This window comes from Phallusia mammillata, chromosome 2, assembly GCF_965637545.1.
Source record: "Phallusia mammillata chromosome 2, kaPhaMamm4.hap1.1, whole genome shotgun sequence".
In the NCBI taxonomy this organism is placed as follows: domain Eukaryota; kingdom Metazoa; phylum Chordata; class Ascidiacea; order Phlebobranchia; family Ascidiidae; genus Phallusia; species Phallusia mammillata.
In genome coordinates, this window is record NC_137253.1 from 7,369,103 (window position 1) to 7,384,654 (window position 15,552).

At 38.5% G+C, this 15,552-nt stretch overlaps 1 protein-coding gene across 1 annotated transcript; it reads left to right on the forward strand.

The window, feature by feature from the left end:
• The first annotated feature begins 417 nt into the window (after positions 1-417).
• LOC145214547 (b(0,+)-type amino acid transporter 1-like) lies at positions 418-9,360 on the forward strand. Its single transcript, XM_080083101.1, has 11 exons — positions 418-679; positions 1,844-1,884; positions 2,858-2,997; positions 3,441-3,666; positions 4,314-4,496; positions 5,690-5,823; positions 6,061-6,195; positions 6,495-6,695; positions 6,977-7,126; positions 7,375-7,543; positions 7,926-9,360. The coding sequence occupies exons 1-11, from the start codon at positions 645-647 to the stop codon at positions 7,985-7,987; spliced, it is 1,476 nt and encodes a 491-aa protein (XP_079939227.1). The 5' UTR covers positions 418-644; the 3' UTR covers positions 7,988-9,360.
• The last annotated feature ends 6,192 nt before the right edge of the window (positions 9,361-15,552 follow it).

Genomic DNA, 15,552 nt, shown 5'->3' on the forward strand with positions numbered 1-15,552 from the left:
TTGTGTTCACATAAAAGGCATTGAGTGTGATGATAGACAAATAACATTGAGGGTTGGGCCTTTAACGTGCTTTAAATGCTATTGAAACTTCAAAATCGATTTGTATTGAGGATAGAAGCGAATAAATACAGATCCTGCGTGCCCTGTTTCATCGATAAAAACCCATACTTAGAAATACTTTTGATCAAAACACAACCGCCAAAAGGCTTGTATACATGCAAGCATTTCACTAAATGCCTTGTTTAAGTTAAGTATTGTTCAATTTGCGACTTGAAACGTCTTTGTCCGATAGCGATTAAATCGTTTGAACTAGTACAGACAAGTATGCCTTGTAATTGATACTTTGTCTCTCGAAGACAACAAATGCCAAAACGATTCATTCAGACGCTGTCGGGCCGGTTGGTCGCGGTTTGTAGTAGTAAGTCGCTGAGCCTTCAGGCAAAGCGCAATCGGATGATGCAATGTGACGTCGCCGAAAGAAGTGCCACATATACAAGTCGATTGTTTCCTATTTGTAGACACCGGCATCACTTGCTGTGTAGCTGTTATAGGAAACTGTTAGTTGCTATTTTGGTGCTGCTGTTTGATCATCAATTGGTGCTTCGAAGTTTAAAGGATTTTAAAAGGATTTGTTACTGTGCAGTATGGGAAGCATCGAAGCGGAACGGCCGATTGTAAGGTGTGTGGTGACAGTCCTAAGGCGATCTTACTGTATATTTTTATTTTGTCCTGCGGGAGCTTTCTAATTCCCAAGTAATGAAGAGCGGTTATATGTGATAAAGTACTGTACTGAAAGTATAATTTTCACAGTTTAAGAGCTTGTTTAGTGCTACAAGCATTCAATACAAGTGAAAATGGCAAACATATGTTTCAAGCAGATATGTTAACCAACAATATGATACTAAACCTGCATAGTGTCAAAAGTCAGTCTAACTTGCTTTAACGGTGGCTTATACCACAAACAGCCCTTAAGCCACTGTACAGCTATTTAATTTTCATCACCATAAGTTATACTTTGCCCTCAGGTTGCTTGAAAGGCATTCCAACATTTTAAACAAATTATAAGCGAGATTTTGTCCCATGGTATTTAAATACCCTCTTCACGTTGACCATATGTACGCACACAGTTAAGTTACATGAGGCAATTTTAAATCATTTTCAAAGAGCTGTATTAGTATTCGACTGTAGCTAGTGCAAAAAAGCGGTTAGTTTATTACTGCTGACAAGGAATTCATTGAGATGAAAAACGATACGCACGAGTGATTCTGTCGGGGGGGGCGTGGTAATCGTTGAACCTTGTTAAGCAAGCATGCAACGGGATATCTCTTCATAGTAAAACACAAACGTGGCAACACTACTACCAACTAATCAACCATATGTTATGACTGTGGTAACCACATGTATATTAATCTTAACAACGTTATTAGTTAACAGTATTCTTATTCTTATGTAACAGCCAACAACCTTTTGGCAAAACGGAAATTTGACTCAGTTATTAGAGCCAGAACAATGGACTCTACTGCAATAGCATTTTTTTAAAATAATCTGTAAACCATAATGTGTTATCAGTATTAAGTCTCAGACATTTTAGTTAACTTTTTAACAAAAGCCAATTGATTTTGAAGTGCAGTAAGAAGAAACTCTTGAAAAAAAACTGCAACGTTTTCAAACAATTTGTAATACAAATCCAGTGCCTGTTTTGTTTTTTAGACTTTTGAACGCTTAAATACGTAAATGGTGACGTTTTTGTGGTCGCTGACTCATAAGTAGAATTCACCGTATTCATTCCTTAAGTGAACTCAAGAGACTAACAATTACCACGAATCTTTTGTTTGTTGCACAGAAAGCCAGCGAAAGAAGATGAGCTTACGGTCACCGACTCAAGTAAGTTGATTTTTAGTGTACTAGCAAATCACTCATCTTCGCTTCTTAAAACACACGTTTTGCGTTTAAATGTAAAACACAAACGCAGCTACAAGTAACGATTTGTGACAAAATAGGACAAAAGCATTGCCCTGACACATGTATGACCTTAACCCAACGAACAATATGGTTTAAAATGTCAATTGTTTGCGAATAGCATTTCGTTTCATGCATGGATTTGCCACATCAAATTTAACACAACGGCTTGAGACGTGACTTGCCACGTGTAAAGCTTATGGTTACTGAAGCGATGAAATACGTTTTGCTAACAAACTGTTGCTAGCATTCGGTATGGTGTATATAGTTATTGTAAGTCATGCTCTTTTAAGTTAGTTGAAGTTTTTTGCACGCACTTAACGTTTAATAAACAAACAAATGTCAGTTTGCCTGCATGAAAAATAACTTTATACCTATTCGAAACAAATTTTGCGTTAATGTATTGTTTTAGTCATAAAGCGATTCGAAACGAGTTAAGTTAGTTTTGCAGTAAGCGTTGCATGAGATTAAGCCATTTCCGACCTAAAACATTCCAGTACTGGTTAACGAAACACACGGACCTTACTGTTCATGCAACTTCACAGAAAACAAAGGACACTATTCATTTTACGCAGCAATAACCCGAATTCACCACATTTACTGTGAGGTACAGGAAATGAACGAACATTCATAACATTGTTTTGCTGATGCAAGCTTCGAATTATGCTAAATGATGTTTTCCATTGTCCTTTTTCATTTCTGGTCTTACTTATAAGGATTTTTTAGTACACTTTTAAACTGTTAAGTGATAACATTCACAAGACGTATCATTTTCCTGCTAATTCCTTGTTTTGCTTTAAGGTGTTGCGGAACGAGTTTTAAATATTTAATATAAAATATATATATTTCATCTTCACAAGTCCAGTTTTCCCAAATCAATTTATGATTTTGTTTTCAGGCAAAAGTCTTAGACTTCGGCGTGAGGTAAGCTTGGTCGGAGGGGTCAGTTTGATCGTTGGAACAATGATAGGATCAGGGATTTTCGTGTCACCGAAAGGAGTTATGCGGAACGCTGGAGACGTTGGTACCGGATTATTGGTAAGTGCTAGTTACCTTTTCTTTTGAGGGTAACACGGTCCAAGCAATAGCTGTAAGGGTTAGAGGTTTTAATGGGGTGTGCTTTCGAGATTGTAAGCGTGTTGTTGTTTGACAACTACTATTGTACTACTAGTTTTTTTTGATTATTTTATATTTATATTGGCGGTTTTATGGTTGTTAGAAGTAATGACCACCTTAGGCCTGAGAACATATGTCTGATCTCTGATTGTTAATCACACTAGAAAAAAAATACTTGCAAATGTTGACAAGTTTTTACGATTTCGACACTATAATTTTTAAGGTTGCTGCACCTGATTTATGTAACAATATTTGTTGTTTGCATGTCTGACTCTCAAAATACCGATACTGGTAAAACGTACACAAAACAATTTAAACCATTTAGAATTAGCATCAGTTTATGATTGTAACAAATTGTTTTGTAGATTTGGTTTGGCTGTGGTATCCTCGCTACGTTTGGGGCTCTTTCCTATGCGGAAGTGGGTACAATGATCCCCAAATCAGGAGGGGAATTTCCAGTTTTGCTTGAAGCTTTTGGTCCCATTCCAGCTTATATGTTTGCGTGGACATCAGTGGTCGTTCTGAAGCCTTCCGCCTTGGCTTTACTCTCATTGACCTTCGCAAAGTACGCGCTCGCCCCCGCTCAAGTGGGTAAGTGAAACTCTTTGTGGTGAACTAACAGGCAATTTGGGTAATTCCACTTTACCACTAAACCCAAAAAACGTTATCTTGACTCACTTGAATTTATTGAGAATTGTGGTGTTGTAAACATCGCCCTCGTAAGTCTAATTTGTGAAGACAAAGAGGTTGTTTACACGAGTTAAAAACGCCCCATCTTTGAAAGGAGTGGTAACCACAATTGCATCCAAGACCTGTATGTTATGAACACATCAATGACAAAAGACAATTAACATAAGGTACATTGTAATCTACATCATCTGAATAGAATATCTTACACAAATTTTATTCTTTGGCCATGAACACGAGCTTCTAATTAAACATTAAGATTTGTAATCAAAGTTTGAAGCTAAAATATAAAAACAAACTAAAAAAACTAGCTGTAACACTAAAACATTTTCCATGCTATCTAAGGGCTCGCTCCGATATACAACATGGTTCGTAACCGCACTCGTTTAATATATTTTCCCAATATGCAAAGCAACAGAGGAATACTGTTTGCACATGTATGTAAATTTGATGTCCAACCCTCGCTTTATGTTTTGCTAGTGTTCCATTATTCCCCAGTTAAATAAGACGCGGTTGATTTTTGTAAAATACTGGATTTCGTCTCGTTCCAGCTGACTGCGGTGACGAATCAACCCTTGCCGTGAAACTCACGGCGCTCGTCGTGATCATGACCGTGGTGTTCGTGAACTGCGCAAGTGTGAAACTCTCAACACAATTTCTCACCATCTTCAGTATGGGGAAAATTCTCAGTCTTTGCATTATAATTATAGCCGGAATTGTAATGCTCGCTAAAGGTAATAGTTTACGATTTTATTACGATTGTGAAGTTTTAAGTTCACCATTTTGTAATAGGTAACAGACTTTTCAATAATTTACATCTGTAGCTTTTATTGCATTGTTAACGCTCAGGTTTAGGGGCAACGTAATTAGTGCTTGGGTTATAATATGTTTACAACGGTTCACACGCTTTTAAATATGTTGTAAGTTTATCAATCATTACTGTGTTCGTTTATTACCTTTTACAAACAATTATTTCGCCCACAAAAATTACTTTACAAGTTTGTCCCAATAATAACATGATTGGTGTTGTTAGTTAAGGCGGCAGTATCATTTATCACCTTCAAGGTAAAGAATCAAAGCTCTGTAACATATTACTGATAGGGGGCAGCCGCTCCACGGTTACCGGGGGGTACGAACTATAAAAGATTGAGAGCCACTAAACGATACGTTGCAAGTAAAGATGCGAAGAGCGATTTGTTTGACTGATTGTTTATTGAAAAATGCCATTCTTCTCCCACGCAATCTTCTTATGCGTGGCCGGACATAAAAATTCACTCCCTGAGGCTGGTAAATTTCGCGGTTCTTTCCAATTTAATCATTCACCGATAAATTTAATTAAACGACTGACCAAGGTACGCAAATTGAATTGTTCAGGTGTTGTAAATTTGTACGAAACAGAAAACAACATCTTTGTCTAATTATAATTTTCTCTGTACGCATAAATGTACGAAGCAAACGAAAGTTTTATGTCATACACTGAAAGGTCCATAACAAAACAAATGGACACTTTTCGAATAGAAAGATATTGTTTCTGGTGATTTGGGTTTAAATCAACAGGTAATAAGCTTAGGGTAAAGATCCTATTCCCCATTCTGTATAATTTCTGTCGAAAAAAACTATTGTAAAGATGCTGGGAAAACTATTGTACACAACTGAACCAGTTCACAACGTCAGTGACTTCAAAAACAAGTCTTATATTATACTTGTACTATGTGTTTTCGTAAACAAAACATCGTTGGAATGGTAGAAGTGATGGCTGAACCTCAAACCGGATAACTTTATCCACAAACCGGATATACCTGTTACGTTAGTGAACTTTACTCAAGATTGCCTTGGGGTGATAGCAACTACAAAGATCCGCGTTACTCAAACCACAATACTCCATATTGAATCTGAAATACTCATATATTTTCGTTTTAACCTACAGGTCACACGGAACATTTTCAAGCAGCGTTTACAGGAGAACCACCCGGTGTAAGAGAAGTGGCTCTGGCGTTCTACCAGGGCCTGTGGGCGTTTGACGGGTGGAATCAACTGAATTATGTTATTGAAGAACTCAAGGTAGGCTCTCGACTGCCATCTAGCGACAACACATTTTGTTTGTAGACTTTACAAAAACTACACCTCAAAAAAAATACAATCCACGAGCTACGTAATTAAAGGCAATGATTTTTTTCATAGAAACTGACAATAATTGATAAATTTTACACATAACAGAATAACGCTTGTAATGTAACTACAACACTATTGCAAATATTTTGAGGTTATAGTTAAATTTACTCTTTTCATGTTTTCTAGAATCCTTTTGTAAATCTTCCACGTGCAATCGTAATAGCAATGCTGCTTGTGACCGGTCTCTACATGTTAACCAACGTTGCCTACCTCAGTGCTATGTCTCTAACCGAGCTCTTGGAATCACCAGCTGTCGGGGCGGTAAGCAAAATGTTAACGTCTAGTTTCGGCTTTCAAACTTTAACAAAAATCCTAAAGAGATCTGTTTCCGAGAAGCACCAATCTAAAATTTCAAATTTTGAAGTGTTTTGACGGTTACTTTTATTTCTGCAAACTTTGTTTTTAATAGAAACATTTTGACTTTAACGTCATTGTTAAAGTTTGGTCTTTGCTTCGTATATGCATTACTTATAATAAGGTGATGAATCTGCTTCACGGTTCTGCTTACTGTGCTGTAAAATATTTCATGACGTATTGACGTTTTATATCTTGGCTTGCAGACTTTCGGCGATCGAGTTCTTGGGGTCATGGTGTGGGTGATCCCTGTTGCTGTTACTTGGTCGGTTTTCGGCACTTGCCTTGGTTCCTGTTTCACAGCTGGTAGGATTTCATACGTGGCTGCCAGAGAGGGACAGTTCAGCCAAGTACTCGCCATGCTGCATGTTAAGCGATCGACCCCAGCACCAGCAGTTATATTGAATGTAAGTAAATATAACTTTTTAGATTCAAGCACTTGACTGCTCTATTACTCTGGTTTAAACATCTTTGAGACATTGGGGTTTGTAGGATGATGTAAAGCTGGCAATCGGTCAAGTCGTTGTGCTGACAATTTCTGATATTCTGGACGTTTGTTTTGGACGTTTAATTTCTTCGGCATCGGGTTCCCATTACAATTCAAAACTACTAACAGTATACCAAACTTTAATCACCATTTTAAATTTATTTTGTTGGGTTGTTTGAACCAATGGTTGATTTTGCGCAGGGAGTTTTCGCTTCTTTGATGGTAATTCCAAATGACTTCGATACACTGCTAGACTACTTCAGCTTTTCAATGTGGACATTCCATGGCATGACCTGTGCTGCCTTGCTGTACTTCAGATGGAAGAGGCCTAACCAGCCTCGACCAGTCAAGGTAGATAACATAGCAGAGTCCTGCTCGATTTTGTGTTGATTCTTACATTTTGAGGCACAGAATTTTGTGAAACCAGTTTGTTTTAGGATCATTTGCACACCATAACAGTTTTAGGATCATTTGCACATCTTTTGCGTGCTATAGAAGCATCTAATAGCACAATGCATTGTGTTTTTTTTGGTATAAAAGAAACCAACTATACACTGGCCCTCTTGAAAATTGCTTGATTTCTATACGTGTTATTTTAGGTTCCCATTATAATTCCTATTCTGGTTTGCATCGCGGCTGTCTGCCTTGTCCTTGCACCGATCATCGACCAACCAGAAATACAATATCTCTTTGCACTTCTTTTTATTCTTTCCGGGTTCGCATTCTACCTCCCGTTCGTGCACATGAAAATTCAGAGTCCCGCTATCGGTGAGTTTCTCTTGTTTTCTCCTAGACTGCTACGTGGCACATTTAGAATTCAAAAGATTTTGCAAAGGCAACGCTGTCAAACCTACAGTTGCAAGTCGACTGATGACTCTGGTTAACTTTGTCAGAAGCACAACACTTAAACTTAGGTTTTCATGACTTGCTTGCTAGACGAACACAATGCTAAAAGGATGTTGTTGTTTTTTTAATTTAAAGTGAAATCAATCTTGATAGTGGCATGAGTAACCTACGAGACTTGTAACAAGTAAATCGCCTTTGTTTAGGGAATAAAAGTCCAGTATAATTACCACACAAATTGTTTTTAAATATACAAGGTTATTCGAATTTGTATTTTTGTAACTGCAATATTTATATTCTTTTACAGCGCGCTTCAATCGCTTCCTTCAAAAACTTCTCTACGTTTCGCTTCCAGACGAGGAGGAATGAATCAACTTAAAAAACCCATAAATATCACTGTAAGCTTCAGAGTCTGGAGCTACAAAAACACAAAACATGCGTTGCTGAGGTTTTAAAGCTATCAATGAATTTGGCTGCATCGGGTTAGCGTTGCAATGTGCTGATGCTTGTCGTAAGGGTGCCTCGCAGTGAAGTGGTTTTAGAAGATATTCCATTTTGGCTTCGCTTTGTGTCTTGTTGAATTTCCTGGGTCTATTCAAAGTACGCAAAGATGCCGTGTGCTTTGAACCACAATTGTTTGAGATATTTAAAAGGTTTGTTTATATGTCCTCGAAGAAACTAATTTCGTGATGCTTTGGCGAATTTTTAAGCTTCTTGACAAAATTTCATGCAATTTTCCTTTTCCTACTTTCAATTTTTTTAGTGTTTATCTTTGATTTAAATGTTAACAAATTGTTGTGTTGATTGGTGGCTAATAGATACACAATGTGTTTTTTTCAGTTCTTCGAACGCACATATTTTGCAAATACATGCACAATCCACAAAAATACTACTTTTTACACCTTTTGAACAACAAATTACACACCACACAAGCTAATATCACAATCTCAAGTGGAAGTTTATCGCAGAATCCGTCCAAATCAAATTTCTATCATTAACATTTAATTGTGGCTACGCTTTATGCGGTGGCCCGTGGTATGTTTGTTGAGGTGGTATTTTAAACAATTTTCTAGTTGCTTGTGGTTTACTAAATTAGATGTACTGTTTGTTGTGTCTGAGGCAATAATACATATTTTCTATTTTTCATTTATTCAACTGTGGCTATTCGAGACTCAAGGGCTAATTTTTTACTAATTGTTATATTAGTGGTAACTAAACGGCGTTGTATTTCAATCACGAGAAGAAGTAATTTAAGAAATTTAAAAGTTTGACATGCAAATTTTCGTCGTTTGTTTCTGTATAACGCACTTTAAAGAAATGTAAGAGTTAAAACGGCAGGGAAATAACCAAAAATTCCAAACTACTTCTTATTTTGAATTTGAAAAAAAAATCAAGTGGAAATTTTGAATTTCGGTGCAGTGCATCTGTTTATTGCTTAGTAGTCTATAGCAAAAAAACTTAACGGTTGCCTGTAAATTTTGGCTTAATAGTTTTCATTTCACCATTGCTATTTTATCTTGGTTGCTGGTGTTTTTATTTGTTTGTTTTTGTACGTTTATATCTATTTATTGTTTGTGCTGGACGCTGTTGCTGTTATAACGTGCGTTTAAAACCATAACGTTCACCCGCTTGTAGACTTAAAACTACTGTGCGATTTAACTCCATTTACACAAATAGCATTTGTTTCACTTTCCTGCTTTCCAAAGTTGTTTAAATTTGTAAAATAAACATAGATTTTTGAATCGTTTCTGTTTTTGAAAAAAAATGTTCTTTTAAATGTGAAAAGTTCATTGTTCTCCAACAGAGTTGCCGTCGATCTCGAGAAATTGTAATTATTTTTCTTTCTAAGAATTACACAACTGACTTTAAGACACCCATAACAAGTACTTTTGGAAATTTACTTATGTGGAGAAAAAATAATGAACCGTCGCAGCAAAATTGGCCTTTACAACTAACCTACCTGACTAAAAAAGGTAAAACAGAAGTAAAGATACAGTTCAAAACTAAGGACAAGTCTTAGAAACAAGGACCATATGCTCACTCTTTTAACAGGAAAGCTAAAATGGGCTTTTTTCGGGTACTCTATAATACCTCCTATTTAGCAAACTCTTTCTTCACTCAAGTCTGCGCGAGCTGCAAAATTCGGATTGGAGCAACTGCGCCACAAGTGGCAAAAACTGAAAATAATTTGTTCACTAGGGGGCAGTCACACCACGCCATTAAAAAGTAAGCAAAAACTTGGCCGAATGGGGCAGGAACTTGGCCGAATGGTCTGGCGCGCCTGACCCATATACAGACATAAAAAAAAACTTGATCGGGATTCGTCCCCGGGAGTGTCCTGGGTTCGAACCTCGTGAAAAAAAAAACTTGGCCGAATGGTCTGGCGCGCCTGACCCATATACAGACATAAAAACCCTGGTCAGGATTCGTTTCCGAGAGCGTCATGGCTTCGAACCACGTGAAAAATGGCCCTGGGCTGAAAATAAACAAAAACACCAATCTACGTTCGCACTCGATATAATTCTGGCGTAAAAAAAGACAGAAAAGTAATCAAGATGTTGAAAAGTAAAAAACCTGTCGAAATATTTAAACTAGTGGTTCGACCTAAACACACCAGCAAAATTTGATCACAGAACCGACGACCAACTATAACATAATTTAGAAATTCAGGACTATCAATGTTAAAAAAAACGTAATTTTAGTTTGCTGGTATCTGTATCAACTGGACTAAATTCATTTCCATTAATTTGCAAAAACATCAAGTATTCAAACACTATAGTTTGAAAATCTATTCCTGGCACTGTATTCTACAAAGCAAACAACAAGGATCAATTAGTGCGACAAAACCCGCTAAGAAGGATGTGGATTATGACGAACGACCATTCATTTGCCATAATTAGAGCCGCAATGTCCCGGCAGAAAGTCGAATAAGTCTTTATCAAGCATCAGAGGCCAACTGTCCGAGTGACATGTATTGTAATTTGTTCAGCACCCGACCTTAGCCCCGCTCACCACGAAGCATGAATGCAAAGGGAAGGGAGATTACAAGGCTAAGAGAGGCCAACTCGTTTTGCCAGCCAACTTGCATTGCGGCTTTTCGCAGGACATTTCAATTCGTTTGGGAATTTGAAAACGGTTGGCGTGAAATTCGTGTCTTGTCACCGCGGCACCAAAACACGCTTTAATCCAGACCTGTGGCGTGCGCTCGCGTCAAGGCAAAATACCGGCGGGGCAGCAGTGCACACCCATCGGCCCGTTAGGCTTAATTGAAGCTGCCACACGTAATGCAGGCACCTCGAATTTTGACAAACTTTTCGACAGCCTAAATCCGCGCGTGCCACTTCACAACGTTCGGTGCGCTTCGGTTTTGCCTGCGCCTCCAGTCGCGGTGAGTTCAAATCCCCGAGCGACACCCACGTCATGAGTCACGTGTCAAGTTGTGCGCTACGGTGGCAGTTTATGGAATCAATGCCGACTGTCGGTTGGCGGGGGCTCGCAGGAGGGGACAGGGCGAGTTTAACGCCTGTAGCCTCTGCTCATTAATAATTAACTCGCGTTTGTCTTGGGGAACGGGCGTAATTTGACAGCGGACATGGAGGCTCATCACATGTCGCGCGCGTCGCGAAATTGGCTTCATTTGTGATGTCATGGACATTTGCACCCCTAATGCATTTCGCTGGCGGCGGCGACACGATATTAATGCGCCCTGATGTAACTCGAAGTGACTGGGAGCAGAGGGGCGGGCATTCTTTTTCATTTGCGTCTCCGCTTCATTTGACAGGTGCCGTGTCCCTCCTGCAAACTCCGTCCAAGTCTCAGCTCGATGGCAGCCACAAAGCTATGTCGTTGGCAGGAAAATGATAATTTATTTCAAATCAAGGCCGATAGTTGACCGCTTTTCAAAATGCGAGGGTACTTGTACATTTTTCCATTACTAAAGGTCAACATTTTTCGGCAAAGGGCTCTCGTTATGCCAGGGCTAAAATACAAATTAAAGTTTGAATTTTAAACTGCCTTAGGAACTTAATTTCAGAACGGGCGAGCTGGTGCATTTTGCCATTGTGCTGGTTACTTGAATCTTGCATACACGTGGGAAACGTTTACATACAAGTAGCAGAAAAATTTAACGAAATGTTCAGATATTGTGTTTCGGGTCCCATTTTTCAATTTTAAATGCTTTGTATCCATGTATGACAGGAAATACGAAGAAAGCCTCAAGCCACAAATCTAGACTTGCTAGTTCTATTTGTTCATATCACTGCTCGTAATTCCATCAGGTTATTAATTTCAATATGAAAGCGGTTTCAGTGGTGATTTTAGACCTTCAATATCAGGGGTGTCTGAAATAAACACAATGAGATATGAGAAATCGTTACTCCCATAATTTGCACTAAGTGTCTGCTGTCAACGGTTATCCGGTGTCCATATGAAGACACCTAATTGCTAAATTGCGTGTCATTGATGACAGATTGGATTAGCGGGTAAAATTTAAATTAAAAACTCTATTTCCCGATCGTATTTTTGGGACGGGATGGTGATTTTCTTTTTATTAATTTTCAACTTTATTTAACAAATTTTAGTGTTCCGGTTGCACATGAATGTAAACCTTAAGTAACACTATGTTAATTTTTCAGTAATTAAATTTTTAAGCCTGTCTGATTTACAAATTGCAATAACGTTCATTTGCGTTTGAATTTATTCATTATGTACCTCCAAATTAAGCTCTGAAACAACGAATTGTACAACCAACACACTTTAATCGTAAAAGTAGGTTTTCAAAAGTCGACAACGTTATAGAATGCTACATCGAAAGTAGGTCGGCATTCGGCATTTGGTTGCAGCAAAAATCTTTCGCTATAAAATCCATTGTGATGTGACAAAGCGCGGTTTGAGAGCGATAAATCGTTGCCGCGCTGGACACGGGTTACCATATGTGGACCAGGCATAAAATTTACGTCCCAACAGATTTTACGGCCCTACACACAATGGATGTTGGAATGTCCGAGTCGTGGGCTCGGACTGCCGTAAATTTAGCGCGAAAAAGTCGAGCCCGGGCGCGCACAGAGCGTCGTAAAGCAAAGTTTTGGCGTCAGAAGCGGTGCCTCGATGACCCCAAGCGGAATTTACGAGCTCGCCCGCGGGACCTACAAACTATAGGGTAACGACCCGCTTCGGCCATTTAAGTGCAGTCTGATGTTGACACCCGCTGAGGCGACAATGTCCAGTGACGAGGGTAACAAATATTTTATAGCGATTCGGCGGCAAGGACAAACATAGCGGCACAGTTCGTACGAGATAAATTCGCTCGGCCGAACTCGTTAACACTCTGCACAATGCTTTTGCAACGGTTGCGAAATGCTACATTTGGTAAAACTAAGATTTGAAGATTTTTTTACATGTCTGGTCACTTGGAAAATTAAACTTATAGTGACCAGTTTGGGCACGTAATTTTAAATTTCAGTAGCCGGTATAAAATAGCTCGTAACATTTTCACAAAAGAAACCCGTCCCCGAATACAAACTCCAATTCTTTGTGTGGGATCCAGTTATAAACCTAGAAAGGCAAACTTCCGAAAGTGTTCTTTGACGTATATTTAAATCTTGTACCACAGTTGTCGGGGCGGATTTTGGGGTCGGAATTCAGGTTGAGTTCAATGAAACGGGCTTGATTTGTTCCTGGCTTAACGTTTAAAATCATTTTTCACATTTTTACCAACGGGCCTGATTTTGCGTTTTTGATGGGTTTCTGGCTTTTACTTTCGAGAGGAGCCAAATTTCAGGCCCGCTTACCACGCTGATCACATGTAGCGACATTGGCCAAACACAATCCGTACACTAAAAACATCTATACTCTTGTTAATTTGATAACGTTGTTATGTATGTTATGTAAGTCTTTTTTGAAACGTCCAATTAGTAGGGATAATATATAACCTTGTTTCAAGCAAGATTGCAATTTGCACTCCAGGACTAATGGTGATTTATGTGCGAAAGTTGCAGTTTACTAAGACTCACATTGCAATACCAACTTGCTGGAACTTCAAGCCACTGGGTAACTTTGTGTACAAAACCTTATCTCGTCCTTGTGTGATTTGGAAATTATCTTGTTTCGACTGCAAATACGGATTCCCCTTCTCGTTTGCTCAAGGTATGACGTAGAATCTGAGCTTTGCAAGCAAGAAAATGAGAAATTTTTTAACATTCTTGGACTTTGGGGCAAATATTAGTTGCAATGTTTCGTATTATTTGTAGATATAATGACCTTGGCGCAACAATAACACCCACCACACTTCGCTTTATATGCTACAACCTTGGAATTAATTGTGTGACTGTGTTTTTATTTTATTTGGCGAGCGAAATAAACTTAACATAACTTGGTTAAGGTTCGAATGAAACTGCAAATTGTGTTTAACGGCTGTAACAAGTGCCATTTACTTAAATCGGATTTTTGACTTTGAAGCTGTACGTAATGGGAGTTATTCCAACAAGATATTATTTTTGCTACAACTTTTGAGGACTGCATGTAAGTGGTGCTGTAATTCAGAAGGACAGATTTACGAATAACGTTATCAAAAAAAAATCTCGCCTTTTACACAAACTTTACCTAAGTTACAATTCTAAAGACTTCAAAAGGGGTAGAAATCATAAAAACAACGCATGCTGTTTTGAAAATATTATACACAACTGGTACAAGTTTGAAAAGGTAATTCTTATGTGTTCGTGCAAGACCAAAACCGTGCTAAAAGGGTTTTTAGTTAGTTAAAGTAATTAAATTTTACACTTCACTCACATACCAACACACCTATGATATGTGTAACAACATAAAAACGAACAGCAAAATTTGTAAGCGCGCCTTTTGTAAACTTTACACAGCGGCTTATTGGCAAACAAAGGGTTTTTGGTTTATTGCAAGGTTTGCTGACACGGGCACTGAACGTTGGCTCAGTAACAGGATTATCAGAGCATTAGTGTGAGTTTACTGCAAGCAAGCTTGCGGTGGGGAGCCCGTGTGCTTCTGACACTCGTAAGCCATTTAAAACAAACGTAAACAAGCAGTTAGAACGGTGCTTTGAAATTCACTGGAGAATCTCCCCAGACGTCAATCAGGAACGAACATTTTTTCAAACTTTTTATCCAACTGTTGCTTTTGAAATCAAACAGCGCAGATACCACATAAGAAAAAAGGAATGATATAACACTCTTATAATATGAACTGACGCAATGGTGTATAGATATAAGTATATTGTATTGATAAGTATATTTGTTTTAATGTGCAGCCATTGTAACCTATAAATGAAGGCAATAGCAATGTTTGTCCACGCAAAATACTGGTAAACCGAATCTTATCTATCGGCACATATTTGATATTGCCGAAGGTAAAATATTTTTCTTTGCACTGATGATGACAACAGCGATTGATTTCAAAACCCCTAAACCCAAGTATAATCACTAAACCCAAGTCTTATGGCGGTTTTCATTTTACTTAAGTTTTTCCACAATGAAAAAATGCCCAGTTTTGTTCTTTGGAAAATTGGTCGTTTTAACAAATTTCCTTTGATAATTTCTTGTATGGAACAAAGCAGGGACATTGTAGCAAGAGTTTAAAGATAGAAACTGCTGCTAAAGATGTTTAAGTAACAAACGGACGCCCTGACAAGCAATAATTCATTAGACAACTATCACTTGCGTTTCACCCGCAAGCCCCTGTAACTCACGCGCCTAAAATAGCTCGAATTCGACTGTGATGACATCACACACAGAGGCGAGGTGCCTTCAAAGGGGCCGACGCTGTACGAAAGTGATTACCGTTGGTGGAAAATTAAGTCTCTTGCTCGGGCAGCGGCGCCAACGCCGATTAGGGCTCGTCCATGCATGGGTGAATTCTGGAGCACCCGGCATTGAGCCCGAGATGGGAATCAGGTGATTAACTCCCAGCCT

Bases quoted from the DNA above. Each gene is read 5' to 3' on its own strand.
- LOC145214547 (XM_080083101.1), top strand. From the start codon at position 645: ATGGGAAGCATCGAAGCGGAACGGCCGATTGTAAG. The intron at 2,998-3,440 runs GTAAGTGCTAGT...ATTGTTTTGTAG, and splicing joins ACGTTGGTACCGGATTATTG to ATTTGGTTTGGCTGTGGTAT. The intron at 6,196-6,494 runs GTAAGCAAAATG...CTTGGCTTGCAG, and splicing joins AATCACCAGCTGTCGGGGCG to ACTTTCGGCGATCGAGTTCT.